This window comes from Protomyctophum parallelum, assembly GCF_964188405.1.
Source record: "Protomyctophum parallelum genome assembly, chromosome: 22".
Taxonomy (NCBI): domain Eukaryota; kingdom Metazoa; phylum Chordata; class Actinopteri; order Myctophiformes; family Myctophidae; genus Protomyctophum; species Protomyctophum parallelum.
In genome coordinates, this window is record NC_139714.1 from 16,360,241 (window position 1) to 16,375,240 (window position 15,000).

General features: G+C 43.3%; 2 protein-coding genes across 2 annotated transcripts in view; both read right to left on the reverse strand.

Annotated features, from left to right (window-relative positions):
* Nucleotides 1-651, reverse strand: part of hgfa (hepatocyte growth factor a) — a gene marked incomplete at its 5' end in the record, with an annotated part of 30,174 nt that extends 29,523 nt beyond the window's left edge. The window contains one exon of the mRNA XM_083794556.1: nucleotides 647-651. Coding sequence (XP_083650682.1) covers nucleotides 647-651 — 5 coding nt within the window. The remainder of the gene's footprint in view (nucleotides 1-646) is intronic.
* Nucleotides 652-4,148: 3,497 nt separating this feature from the next.
* The window catches only part of cacna2d1a (calcium channel, voltage-dependent, alpha 2/delta subunit 1a), a gene marked incomplete at its 3' end in the record, with an annotated part of 155,204 nt that continues 144,352 nt past the window's right edge, over nucleotides 4,149-15,000 (reverse strand). The window contains 6 exon segments of the mRNA XM_083794557.1: nucleotides 4,149-4,154; nucleotides 4,962-5,044; nucleotides 6,399-6,511; nucleotides 8,451-8,577; nucleotides 11,766-11,821; nucleotides 14,010-14,062. Coding sequence (XP_083650683.1) covers nucleotides 4,149-4,154; nucleotides 4,962-5,044; nucleotides 6,399-6,511; nucleotides 8,451-8,577; nucleotides 11,766-11,821; nucleotides 14,010-14,062 — 438 coding nt within the window.

Here is a 15,000-nt window from a genome sequence, read left to right on the forward strand (position 1 = left end):
AATATCCTAAGATATAGCACTTTTTTTTGTTCCTGATGACTTGTTGTCACCGACTTGCATTAACCCATTCTGACCCGAGATCAGATTAAAAAAATGTCAGTCGTTTTTTCAAAAATAGCAGACCTACAAGCTCGTAGCGCGTGCTATGAGCTTGTAGATCTGCTATTTTTTCAATAGCTAAAGCATGACATGATGCCAACACCAAAACGGGTTCCCGTACAGAATGGGTTAAAGCTAGAATCTGGGACTCGGTTTGGTTTAATAAATGAAACATTATTTTTAATGAGAATACAATATAATAACTCGATGGGTCTCTGTATACTCCATTGAGACATTTAGACGGTGGTGGTCAGGCAGAACGGGACCCGTTGATAATGTCAATGATACATTTATCTGAAGCAGATAAATAAGACGCAGCGATTGGTCACTGAATGCGGTAGTTCGTCAATGAGAGAGGCAACACTTTAGGCTTATTATATTCTATCGCATGGTCGCGTGGCTCGTCGACAATAAGTGTTTTTCTTATTTTTTTGCTTTTTTATCCCACGATTTTGCAACCCATTTTTTCACCCAGGGTCAATGATCTAATGTAATCCTGGGCGCTACACTTCCTCTGCCAACCTGTGTGGGGGGACAGCGGACTGACCTCATGCTTCCTTCTATGCATGAGGAGTCCAAGCTGCTTCTTTTCACCTGACAGGGGAGAGTTTCCCCGGCCGGACGTATAGCGCGTGGAAGGAACAAGTTATTCCGACCAGTTCCTTTCCCCTCCATCAGGCGCCCCGGCTGGCCAGGGGGAGGCAGTTTTAGAGACCAGGATTACGGCATGTTTTTGTGAGGGTATACCCGGGGAGAACATGCAAACTCCACACAGAAAGGCCCGTTCGCCAACCCCGCCTCGGGTATGGGCACTGATGGGTATGGGCACTGATGGGTATGGGCACTGACGGGTATGGGCACTGGAGAGAACACGCCCCCCCAAGCAGCGCCACGGCGGCAATCGAACCAAGGGACCTTCTTTCTAGCTGTGAGGCGACAGCACTACGACTATGCCACCGTGCCCCCTATATAAGTGGTTTTCAAGCTAACGATACACCACCGTGCACAACGCTAGCTTGAAAATCACTCCTTGTCAGCCAAGCCACGATGTCGTATACTACAAACTAGAACTCAGGGTTTACCGGACGCTAAAACCTGACAGTCCAGTGAGGCACGACCTCACTATCGAATATGAAACGTTTATGATCTCCACAGAATTACACCTGGTACGTTTTGAACTCTGAGCATCTGGAGACAGAAAGGGCTGTCTTTTGCCTTTTCACTTCTGTGGATACTTATAGAACATTAAAGAGGGTCTGGATGTTTCACGGCTAAATAAGAGGAGAGGGGTCGTGCGTTAGCTCGCGTCCGGCCAGGTTAGTAAGCAGATGTCAGTACAGACAGACGCCGCACTCTTATTGGCTGAGACAGATGAAGATAGATGGACAACCCAACGGAGAGAGAGAGAGAGAGCGCAGAGCCGACAAAGTTCAAAGAGTCGGGGTCGGAGCGAGAGAGTGATGGTGAGAGACAGGGAGGAAAATACATGGGCGAGTCAGGCAGAGGTGAAGAGAGGAGAGAGAGAGGGAGGGAGGGGGGAGAGGGAGAGGGAGAGGGGGAGGGGAGGGGGAGAGGGGAGAGGGGGAGAGGGGGAGGGGGAGCAGGGAGAGGGAGAGGGAGAGGGAGAGGGAGAGGGAGAGGGAGAGGGAGAGGGAGAGGGAGAGAGAGGGAGAGAGAGAGAGAGAGAGAGAGAGAGGGGCCATCAAAATAAAAGCAAAAAGGGACAGTGAAAAGATAAGAAAAGAGGTTACGGGAGGGATGACGATAGAAAGATGTTGAAAGAGTGAAACAAGGGAAGAGGTGGGCAAGGTTATAATAGTTTTGGTTTTTCATTATTGTTTAGTTTTAGTTAGTTTTGACATATTTGACATATACACTAATTCAGTTAGTTTTAGTTCGTTTTTAGAGCTGGTTTGCTAGTTTTTAGTTAGTTTTTATTTTGGTGAAATGCTTAATTTTAGTTTAGTTATAGTTATGTTTTAGTTTTTTTCGTACTTTGGTTTATTTGTGGGTTAGGATTAGCGTGGCTACATGCTGCCGTACGTGTTGAAAACTGGAAATGAGGAGATCTAATGAATTTAAAACGATTATATTATAAAATCCGAAAGGCATATAAATATTGATAAAAACAAAAACTAAGGGTATTTTTATTTTTTTATTTTTTTTGCGGCTTACGCCTTTTATTGATTTTGAAGGGACAGACAGTAGGCTGACAGGAAACGGGAGAGAGATGGGGGATGACATGCAGTAAAGGCCGTGTCGGGTCCGGGAGTCGAACCCGCGGCACACTGCGACTGGATTACCAGTCCGGTGCCCAGACCGTTACGCTACGGCCTGGGCCAAAAACTAAGGGTATTTTGTCTATAATTTCAGTTAGTTTTGAGGACACACAATACAGTTTCAGTTTAGTTATCGTTTTTTTTTATTCTAGTTATCATTTTTTGTTAGTTTTAGTTAACTATTATAACCTTGGATGTTGGAGAGCAAAGAAGAATGAACCAGAGAGAGAGAGAGAGAGAGAGAGAGAGAGAGAGAGAGAGAGAGAGAGAGAGAGAGAGAGAGAGAGACAGACAGAGAGAGAGAGAGTGATAGAGAGACCTTGATGGGACTAACCCGAGACAGCACAGTTAACAGTGGCAGCAGTGACATGAGCAGAGAGCCAGCCAACCGGGAGACAGCGCTCCTCTGACACATGGCCTCATCCTAACCATCAACAGCCAATCACAAGGCAGGAAAGGAAAAAACGGGAGAAAGAGAAAGACAATCATGCAGCAAAAAACTAACATCATTCCACAGTTAGCATGTTAGAAGTACAGTTAGTACAGTTAGACAGTATGATAACGGCGCAGTCAGTGTGTGTGTGTATATACATTATGTGCATGTAGGCCTGTCACAATTAGTACATAAACGAGTGTAGAGTAGGAGAGTAGCGACACACTATGATCTCGCCGCAAAGCAGGCGCATATGGGCGATAGTTCCAAACATTGTTCCTATGGCTGGAACTATCCCATTGAGACAAAGCGGGTGCCTATGGGCTATAGTTCCACACATTGCTCCTATGGCTGGAACTATCCCATTGAGACAAAGCGGGTGTCTATAGGCTATAGTTCCACACATTGCTCCTATGGCTGGAACTATCCCATTGAGACAAAGCGGGGTGCCTATGGGCTATAGTTCCAAACATTGCTCCTATGGCTGGAACTATCCCATTGAGATAGAATGAGCACTTCCGCATTCCATTGTTACAATGGAGAGTCAACGCTAGTGTCGCCACTCTCTTGCTATATTACTCTGATAAACGCCTATAGTCGCAATTATTTGAGATAATATTTGGCATAATTATGTTCATACATTTTCAAACATTAATTTTTTCTTTTTGTATATTTCAGTCATATTCCCATTTGCAAAACAAACAATGCAAGAAATTAATTTGTATAACATGAATCGACAACTTAAATGTTGTAATCGTGACAGCACTATATGTATACTGTACTCAGTGTACTGTGTGTGTGTGTGTGTTCATGATAAATGCTTTTTATGTGATGTATTCCCCATGCTTTTTTGTTCTTGCTTAATGTAAATCGCTCTGGATTAAGAGCGTCTGCTAATTGCCTAAATTGTAAATTGCGTGCACGTGCGCTGTGCGCACGAACATGTGTGCATGTGCGTGTGTGTGTGTGTGTGTGTGTGTAGGAGTGAGCAAGACAGTACAAGCACAGCAGCAATTCATCGGACTAAGAAAGTCTTCACACGGCAGAGTGAAAACAAACGAGGCATTCAAACACAGATTTCACACGCAGAGGATTAGCGATGGCTCATAAAACAGTTTGTTTAATGTTTACCCTAGTTATTAAGTCAAAGAAGAATGACCACTTGGGTTTGCCTCTGCGTGGGAAATCTGTGCACATACGCTATATTCACGTCAAAGAGGGGCAGCCATCTTGATTAAAGGCAGCATGGGTGGTTTGCAGAGAGAGAGAGAGAGGCACATGCACCACATAGTGAGTTAAAAGCACTGAGTGTAGGATTTCTCTAATTTAATTGCCTGTCAGAACTTAAGAACGGAGATGGATGGACACGAGAGGGTCTTAAAACTAAGAAAATCGCTGAAAGAATATATATTTTTAATGACAGATGTAGTCACTACGACCACAAATGTTCCAAGAAACTAGCTAGCCTAGCCACTGAGTTTGCTAGCGCTCTGGGAGAACAGAGCGGCTGAATTCTTTGTTTGATTAGGTGGTGAACGGTGCTGGTTTAACCACGGCTAGAAGGCTGTTTCAACCAATCAGATTTATTCCTCGAAACGACTTGTGGTAGAATACAAAATCATGTCCCCTGTCTCTTTCTCCTGTTAACACGAGGACTCTTAAGAGGCACGCGATCTATACCAGTCCAAGATCTCCACGCGCCGACGATGCGTTGAGAGATGCTTGGTAGATCGGATATTTTAGAAATTATTTTGAAAATGTGGGGCTCAAATGACTGACAGCCAGTCCCCATTCGGAGCCTTGCGTGTCTCTTCGCTACTCTCTGTCTGTATTGTCTGTCTCTTGTCAAATTAAAGGCTTACAATAACTTTATTATTATTGGGAGAAAATGCTTGTGATATAGCGGTGGTTAAAGCAGCAATGGCCACAATGCTTTTTGTTCTTGCTTAATGTAAATCGCTCTGGATTAAGAGCGTCTGCTAAATGCCTAAATTGTAAATTGTAAATTGAAACAGAACAATTATGTCACTTGAAAAAGCCGAAACACATAGTATCTTTTGTGATCATTTTTCACCTGAGGACATTAAAACAATATTTTTTGACATAAGCCGTCATTGGCACGTGATACGTGTCAATCAAAAGTGACTTACCTGCTCATTGTTATCGAAACAGAATGACGGACCTTTCCGGTGCCGTGGATTATGGGCCAGTTCACAGGGGTCTGGACCGGTGGCTGAACGGAACCATTCAGGAAAGAGAAACAGGGATTCTTACCCAATCGGACTCCATAAACTTATAGTAATCGAAGGCTTTATTATAGAAAATCCCATGTTGTCCCGTCAAAAATGATCTTTAGGACCGACTGTTCTCACTGTTACTTGCAATTGATCAGACGTAGATTGTGTGTGTTCAGACAACATTATATGCATATTGGCTGCTGTGGCATACATATCACTCTATAGTGTATACGCATAGTTTCATCATATAGATATACGACTGTTAAAGCTTATGTATGATTCTTGAGGACTATGTTTATGCATTTGATAAATTACCATGTTTTGTTCTTGCTTACGGTAAATCGCTCTGGATTAAGACCATTCTACTAAATGCCTAAATTGTAGATTGTGGACAACACAGGCATGAGTAATGCTTAAGTTCCAGTCTCGCATCCTGGTGCGTTGTGAGCTTGTAGATCTGCTATTTATTTTACAAAGTATAAATCAGGCGTCAAGAGTATCCAGACATCTTTAGGGATCTGATTTGAATCACACTTAAAACCACTAAAGGAATGTGGTTCGAATCTGATAATCAGTTGTGTTTATCAGTGTTTCTGTGTTTCTGGCTGTTTAGAATTGATTAAAACAACCTGATTCCAATCTGGATCCGATCTGGATCCGTTCCGAGCTGCCAGTGTGAACACAGCCTATAAAAGTATCCTGAATATCCACTGGAATTTACTCAATACCTTCCTGTTGTGGCTGCCATTTTTTAAACATTGAAAGTTTCCATTAGGCCGTCCATAATTGACCACAGACAGTCCTGTGTGTGTGTTTGAGAGAACATGATGGGTTTGTTTGTAAGCCTTTCAGAGGGAATTATCCAGGACTTAGCATCTGCCACACAGACACAGACACACGCAACAGTAAACCTGGGACAGTGAATGATGGAATTCGGGGCCAAATTTGTAAATCTCAATTTCCGTCGGACAAAAACCCCACATGAAGGGTTGGGGCTGAGGGTTTAGAAGGGAGGATGCAAATGAGAAGTAGGGGCGACTTGTAAGAATTAAAGATGATCACAGCAAAACAATCTCCTCTGTCTCATGCTGCATGGGAAAGTAATCCATGCCCCCCCCCCCCCCTCAACATTCAATAGTAAATATTTGGTAATAGCTCCATGCCATGATCAAAGGATCAAACTATGAAAATGATTATCTTGTCAAGAACAAGAAAGATCAAGGGTATTGAATGCACGCATCAGCACTACTACAAATGAAACATCTGTCTTGTAGATCAGAGCCTGCAGAGCTCTGTGTGCCCGTCGATGGTCATGTAGTGTTTACGGTGCTGCCGGATTTAAAAGGATACATGGCTGTTCGTCTTGTATTAGCGGTTTGGCGTCGCAGGAAAGGCAGGTGTGTTTCGCATCAGCGATGATAAACACCAGGTTGGTCTGGGGAAGCTTTTCGGCGTGGAACATCCTGCAACGAACGGGGAGGAGGAAGAACCAGAGATAAACGTCACACGCTGTTTGACCTGCCGTCTGCTTTCCAAGGAATGACGGCGGGTTTCAGAGGTCACAGGATGGGGGATTAGGAGACACGCGGAAGCAGGAAACACAGTGTCGACATGTTATTCTATCATCGAGGACGAGAGGGGAAACTACTAAAAGGACCGACTCTGGTTGTTCTGAGGAAAAGAAAAAAAATAAGAAAAAAACAAAACAAAACAAAACAAAGAAAAACAATGTGAAGTGGTGCAACGAACTGTGCAAGTCAGATGCCATTAATCACCTTCACCCAGCTGGTGTCCCTGTTTTGGGAATGTTGTTATAGGCAGAAATGAGGAATAATGTTAGCAAAATAGGTGATCTACAAGCTCACGTGATGCATTGTGAGCTTAATAATTGTACAATGAAAAAGGGCAACGATTACCAACGTAATGGTCTTCACATTTTAACCCATTTTGACCTGAGAATCAGATTCTAAAAAAGTCTTCTACATCCTGACATCTGAAAAAGCTATGTTTCTATGTCAGCCGTTCTTCGATTTTCCAAAAATGCAATTTTTTCAACAGCTAAATCATAACATGATGCTAATGTGAAAAATGTGTCATTTTCACTACAACAAATGAACAGGAACCTAAAAGTACACCTAAAAGTTGGTCCCATTGATCCGAGATGGGACATGATTGATGTTGGAGATCTCCCTGTATGTGAGTTCTGTCCACTGGTTTCGTTTGGGCGACTCCAACCTGCACCGTCAGTCCGCCACCCGCCCTCCCTCCTGTCGTCCGGACCGGGGGTCTTTGCTATGGAACCCACATGTCCCCCCCCCCCCCCCCCCCCCCACAGCCAGGTCCAGGTTCACTCTCTGCCTTTTTTATGGGGGTCGTTAAAAATAAAACGTGTGCGCGGCTAATGTGCAGGAACGGCGAGCGCAGCGTGCGGGCAGGCAGTCCATTAGACGGCACGAGGGGGTCTTTAAAACTGCACACGCGCCAGTGCATACACACACACGCGCGCACGCGTGCGGGGGGGGGGGGGGGGGGGTCCGCGCTAGTAACTTGACGTCACGTTCATGGCATTTGAATTCTTACGCCCCACCCCCCCCCCCCCCCTCTCCCTGTGTCACCATGAGGGACTTCATCTAAGTCCTATACTTTGGCCTCCATTTTGAAGACGCTCTACTGTACAGTCTACAGAGTGAAATATTATATTTCTTTCTCCCAGATTTAGTCGTTAATGCTGCGGTCCCTTAATCGTCACAGCCGAGCCCTCTTCTGGTTGGTTCGTTAGGGAGGAGGGGGCGTGGACGAGCACGAGTCTCCTCCTCCGCTCCGTGTGATGTCACCGACCGGCCGCTTCTATTCACCGTACATTCACCGTACATTTCAACCGGGAGGACAAAACGCATGTGGACTAACATTCTTTACAGTTTGTACGTTGTGACGCATTGTGAGCTTGTAGATCTTTCAATATTTTGTATAGATTTTAAAACTTGAAATGGGACATTCTGCACAATGAGTAGTTTTTCTTTGGGCCTTTAAAGTACATTTTGATGCCAATACTTTTATACTTTCACTTAAGTAAATTTTTGAATTCCGGACTTTTACTTTTAACAGAGTATTTCTGCATTGCAGTATTGATACTTTTACTTAAGTAAAACATTGGGGTACTTTTTTCCACCAGTGTCAATCAGGCTTTAATGCCTGACAGCGAGTCCCTGGTTCAGGACTATTTGCTGCATGTCACTCCTATGGTCTTGTATCTCTCTTCATCAAATCAAGGGTCAGAAAAGCACCAAAAATAATAATAATAAATACATTGATCTCGTTACCATGAGGACATAATACACACATTATTAAAAGTATAAGTAGGCTCTGAAGTGTGTAAAAGTTGTAAAGAAAAGGTCTTTTCACCTGGAGCAGTTTAGACATTCTAGCGTTCCGCCGAAGGAGATCTCAGAGTTCTCAAAGAAGTACTGCGTCTGCTCGGTGATGCAACCCTCCTTCAGGATACCCGCTACGAAGTCATCATCCATGTCCACTGAGGAGAGCACGCACGCACACGCACACACACACACACACACACACACACACACACACACACACACACACACACACACACACACACACACACACACACACACACACACACACACACACAGACAGACAGACAGACAGACAGTTAGGGGGTATACACTCACTGTCTGGGTATAATATAAGCAGCTACAAAACTTAAGGGTATTGCATATAACCGTGTGTGACATGCATCGTTCCTGACTGGTTTGGTCCCAGAGTAGATAGTGGGTAGATAGGGAGTATATAGTGTATAGTATATAGTATATAAAGTATATAGTGCCCAGAAGGCACCTGGTCTGGTGAAATGAAAGCAGCATCCCAATAATCTGTATAGTTTTCATCACCACCGCACAGCCCTCATGGCTAGCTCGCTAGCGCGGCTGTGGCATGCGGCAATAATTGTTCTGGCAGTTTCTCAACATACAGTAGGCAAAGGCCGCGCAATTTGTAATCGTCTAAAACAAGAAAAACTTTGTTGTTGTTTGTTTGTATTTTCTTCTTTCCGTTTAATCAATCCATTTAACTGTAGCCTACTGTGGTCAACGTCGGTGCCAACCAGACCACAGACGACCACATGTCTGCCCTGATAAACATTTGCTAGGACAGTTTTGAAATCTAGTTTTTTTTCGTTTTTCTTCGTTTTTTCAGTTTGGTGTTTGATCGAGCTTGTAGATATAGTTTCACTATATTTGAAATTGTTCTTAAACAAGTTAATTTATAGTGGTTAATTTATAATGTAGTTTTAATTAGTAATGTTTCACTATATTTGAAATAGTTCTTAAACAAGTTCATTTATAGTGGTTAATTTATAATGTCGTTTTAATTATAAATGTAGTGGAGTCAACAGGCTGCTGGAAATCACACCCAGGACTCTGCTGTGGTGGTGACGCCACCCATGCAGACAGTGTTGCCAGATATTGCATCCAAAACAAGCAACCGGGTCTATGAAAACAAGACCCGACTGGGTCAAAACCTTCAACCTATTCACCTTTTTCCTGGGCTGTGTGTGCTCCAGTTCCTGTCGATTTGATCCAATGAAAGCCAATGAAACTGGTCAGATGACCAATGATATCCAATGAAATAAACAGGAACTGGAGCACACACAGCCCAGCAAAAAGGTGGATATTATACGTTGGCTTTTTGAGAATTCTTTTTGAGAATTGGTCGAGAAACATAGTTAATCATAATCATCATAATCATAATCATATTAATCATAATCAACCATAATTAAAAATATAAAAAAAATAATCAGAAGCAAGCCCAAATAATAAGCAGCTACACTTCAGAAACAAGCCCCTCCCAAAATAATGCAACCTGCGAACTACCAATATTTACGAGCACAGTCACTTCTAAGTGGACATGGCAACACCCGCACCCAGCCGAGCCACATGATCATAACTGTAAATTGTGATGCATGTAATTTCTGGATTTATTTATTTATTTAATTTTATTACATTTTTTGACAAGTCTGTGAAATAGTGCAGTGCATGGTTCCCACACCTTTTGGCTCCAGACGAGACCCAAACTGGTGAAAATAGCTGATCTACAAGCTCTCTCTCTCTCTCTCTCTCTCTCTGATAACAAGGCCAACTAATTATAATAAGCAGACATGGCAACACTGCTGGTTGACTAATGGAGGAATGAAGGGAAAACAGCGCCCCCTAAAGTCACAAATATTAGAAGGGCAAATTCTGTACTTTGGGGTTTCCAGTTCAACAAGTTTCAAATGGTCATATCTTCTTCATTTCCCCCCCAATACCAATGAGCAATACATCATATGAAAGGTTACAGTGTGCAGTTTCATGTCCCCGGTCACGAATTGTTAAGAAATGGAAAAAAAGGGATATTTACTCACAACCCAAAAATGGGTCCTGACACAGTGTTTGTGAATAACTGCAAATATTGCATACAAATAGTGAGATTCAACTCTTAACCCATTTTGGGAGGGAACCCCTTTTGGTGTTAGCATTATGTTATGCTTTAGCTATTGAAAAATAGCAGATCTACAAGCTCATAGCACGCCACCGAGTGGCGCGCTATGAGCTTGTAGTAGGTCTGCTATTTTTGAAAAATCGAAGAACGACTGTCATAGAAACATAGCTTTTTCAGAAAACTGTCAGGATGTAGAAGACAAACTAGACAAATATTGTTTAGTTTGACATCCCCCCACCAAAAAAGGATAAAATAAATAAACAAAAAAATATATATATTTAGAAAAAAATATATATATATCTGTCTTGGCCCTCAGTGTTCTGAAACCTTCCAGTAGTCACTTATTGTCTTCCTCAGCAAAACGGAGGGATCACGAGGGCTTTGTGTCTGGAGCTCACCAACCGAAGGAACACCATCCAAGTTGACGTTTCTACTGAGACTCATGAACTTAAACCACTTCACTTAATGTGAAAATAGCGTGAGCTGTGTGTGAGTGTGTTTATTGGCTATTGTGAAAGGCAAATTACATCCAATCGTTAAAGAACATGAAACATCGGAACGCTAAATGTGTTTTGAAGAAAAGGATAAATGGTGGAAAATCTCAAATGAGCATGAATGGCATTTTAATTTGTTTATTATTATTTGTTATTGTGTTGGTTGTCATGATTTGTCACGACAAGAGTTGGCTTCGTACGACGCTTAAAAGGTCTTTAAATAAATATGTTTTGAAATGCCTATGAGGAAAAATGCATTGGGATTCATTTCCTGGGCCACTCGTTGTTCTGAAAGGGGGAGGGACTGCGACGCTCTATAGCACCACCATTATTCAGATTTGAACCCATTTTGATGTTAGCATTATGCTATGCTTTAGCTATTGAAAAATAGCATATCTACAAGCTCATAGTGCGCCACCGAGTGGCGCGCTATGAGCTTGTAGGTCTGCTATTTTTGAAAAATCGAAGAACGACTGACATAGAAACATAGCTTTTTCAGAAAACTGTCGGGATGTAGAAGACATTTATAGAATCTGATCTCAGGTCAAAATGGGTTAAAAAAAAGTTCCTTTTGGCCTATTGCTGGCAGAATGCACAAGGAATTTGGCACAAGGTTGTGCCAATAAAGGCTTAGGCGAGATCACTAAGTGGACAGACAGAAAAACAGGTCAAAAACATACTCTCCGTCCACCGCCCTCCGACCCGGGGATAATAAAGAGAGGCTCACCTGCATCGAGGACGCGGGGGAACGTGAAGCTGACCAGCAGATGGCTCAGTATTGACCTGTTGAACCAAACAGAACAGGGATTTATTCAGAGTCAAAGGAGCAGCGGGCCATAAATCACAGCTAGTCTAAGAGTACTAATACGGGGTCAAAACTACACTCACGACAGGTTTCATCTGCGGTTTGTCGTGGAGACAGATTTGTGTAATTAAAAACCAAATGTTTTAGAGTGCGCTTTGAATTAACCAGGGCCCCCATTGTAACACTTTAATTGCCCGGGGCTATTTAATCCATTACATTATAGCGCCCATTCGATTTTATAAACACGGACCACTTTTACCGACGGACCGGATGTTGTTGTGAACATGTGTGTAGCAGCTAACAATAGCCACGTCACTTTAAAGGCCATCGACAACAACGGGAGGTAAGAATAAATCTATCGCGACTAGCGACTGGACCGTGGAGGGCCGTCTAACACAGGATGTTTTTTTCATAATTAGACGGGATGATTTAGATCGCGTTAGTTATTAATGTTTTAAGATTTTCGTTGTCGTCGGCTAAACAGGGGAGGGAGTTTTTCGATGATGTCTCACTCTTACGCAACATCGAGGATTACCCAACAGGCGTTCCCAGGCTGTGGGGCGATGCGATCTGTTTTCATATCAATAAACTTTGTCTTTCGGATCAAACTTCGTCTTGGGCGTCGGGCGTTACTAATAGAAAGCACAAAGAACTTCGTCCTGGGCGATGGGCGCGTTAACAAACAACAAACCAAACCTCCCATAGGCACTGTTTGGCAGAGCCTTTGACATTCAGGACAGACCGAGGGGGAGCATAGCGAAGGAAAAGATCATGTGGGATCCTTACCGTCCTGGGAGCCGCGCTGTCATTAAAATCCTACAGACAATGCTCTGCGCTGGTTCTAATTTTAGAACAAAGTGCTGCAGCTCATTATTCACCATGCTGATAGATGCTAGTTATACTGTATGCAGATGTATGTCGGTCATGTCATGTTATTTAGATAGACATTAGAGGCTTCGCCTGACCACAAATGCCAAGAATTTAGTTATTTAACAACCGTGGCTCTCAGAGTGGGGTCTTGGAGGAGAACCCCAGGGACCCTTGAGGGGTTCCAGGGCAAAATGAGGAACCCTTTAATGTCAACCATTATCTCGTGGGAGGTTAAATTGAGAGAACGCATAAGGATGGCAGTTCAGATCATAGCTCTTCCCTCTTTCCTGTTAAAGGACCACTTCACCACTTTTCAACCTATCTTCATATAAATGCCGCAATTGTGTCTCATAGGAGGGCTGTGGGCAGTTCAGAAACCGTCTTCCAGTGACATCATCGATGGGGAATACTAAGCTAATAGAAACGGCAGGCTTTCTAGTCCTGAAAAGTTGCAATGCGAAAAAATGGAAGCCATCGTTCTCACGATCATGAAAATCTAAACATTTTTGTAAAATAATCTTGTTTAAAAAATAATCTGCCTAATGATGATGTCACTGGAAGACGGTTTCTAAACTGCCCACAGCCCTCCTATGAGACACAGACTGCGTAGAAAAAGATTGTGCCATTTTTTCATGATTATTAGTGAGGACCTATTATATGAAGATAGCCTAGGTTGAAAAGTGGTCCTTTAACTTACATCCCCACCGAAAGTATAGACAAGGGTTGTCAAATGATATGCTAATCGTCTAGTTAACTAGCTTGTCATCTAATCTAACAATGAAAATAATCTCTGTGCCAACAAGGGGGTTGTTTTTTAAGAACGCTCACACCGAGCGGTCGGTGTGTTTAAAGGTCCTTGCAGGCTACTGTGTTTCGTTTTGTCTTTCAGAAAAAGGGGCAAAAAAACCTGCAGCATTCTACAAGGACCTTTACTCTGACCTTACACTGGTTCTGGATAAGGGCGCCTCCTAAATGCATGGTTAACAGAGTTAGTTCTATACAATCTGGATACATTTGATACACAATTAACACTTAGTAGTGGGCCCTGTAGCCCCTGGGGCACCGTGTCCTCAGAGTCGGGTTGTTTGCGAATGAAAGTACCACGAGGGAAAGTTGAAAAGAACTTTGAAGGCAGCTCAACAGGGCGTGAAACCGTTAAGAGGTAAACTGATGGGGTCTGCCCGGAGGATTTTAGGCGAACCCTAGCAAGCCTGCATGTTATTCTGGGGCTAAAATAGCAGATCTACAAGCTATAGAGCTCGTTCATGTTGTCTTGAACAGGGAACAATGACTCACCAGGCTGCCGCCGTGGCCCACCAGCCGACGCTCAGGAGATCTGCTATGGTGGGCTGGATGGAGGACAAACAAATGAAACATTCACGTCAAGGAGAGGCCAAATCACATTCAGGGGAGAAAGCACATGAAACGGATGTTCCACAGAATCAAATATTCCACAATACATTGTTGTAACGCAAGCTAGCAAAGACTTCAGGTCAGGTTGTAAGTTAACATCCTGCTTATGTTGGCAGTGTCAGCACACTGCAGTCTAACCTCCTCCTGACAAACTCACTGACACACCTTCCAACACCCCCCCCCCCCCCCTCTCTCTCTTTCCCTGTCTGTCTAGAAAGCTATGTTTCTATGTCAGTCGTGCTTCGTTTTTTCAAAAATAGCAGACCTACAAGCTCGTAGCGCGCCACTCGGTGGCGCGCTATGAGCTTGTAGATCTGCTATTTTTAAATAGCTAAAGCGTAACATAACACCAAAAGGGGTTCTCACCCAAAATGGGTTAAAATATTTTTTAAATAGCAGATCTACGAGCTCACAATGCATCGCGACACATTGTGAGCTTGTATATACGTAGATCGGCTATTTTCAAATGGAACCGAAATGTATATAGGCTGAAGTGGTTAATGTACAGTAATAATAATAATCAAAATCTACAAAGTTACTAGCAATGAATCAAATAATTGTGGTGGAGTAGAAGGATGTTTGCCTGGAGTAATGGAGTGGAAGTAAAAGTACTGGACTCTGTCTGTCTGTCTGTCTGTCTGTCTGTCTGTCTGTCTGTGCCTCCCCCCCCCCCTCAGTCTCTCTCTATCCGTCTCTCAGAGGAAATTAGCCTACATTGCTCTACAACAGATGCTAGTGTATACGCAAACAGAGAGAGAGAGAGAGGATCAGTTTGAATAAAAGTCCCAGCATGTTGTTTTGATTATGGTTAGCATGCGAGGGCCTCGTTTTGGGTGAACTGGGGCCGAGTCCTTTCAGCTCTGCCGTGACGGCA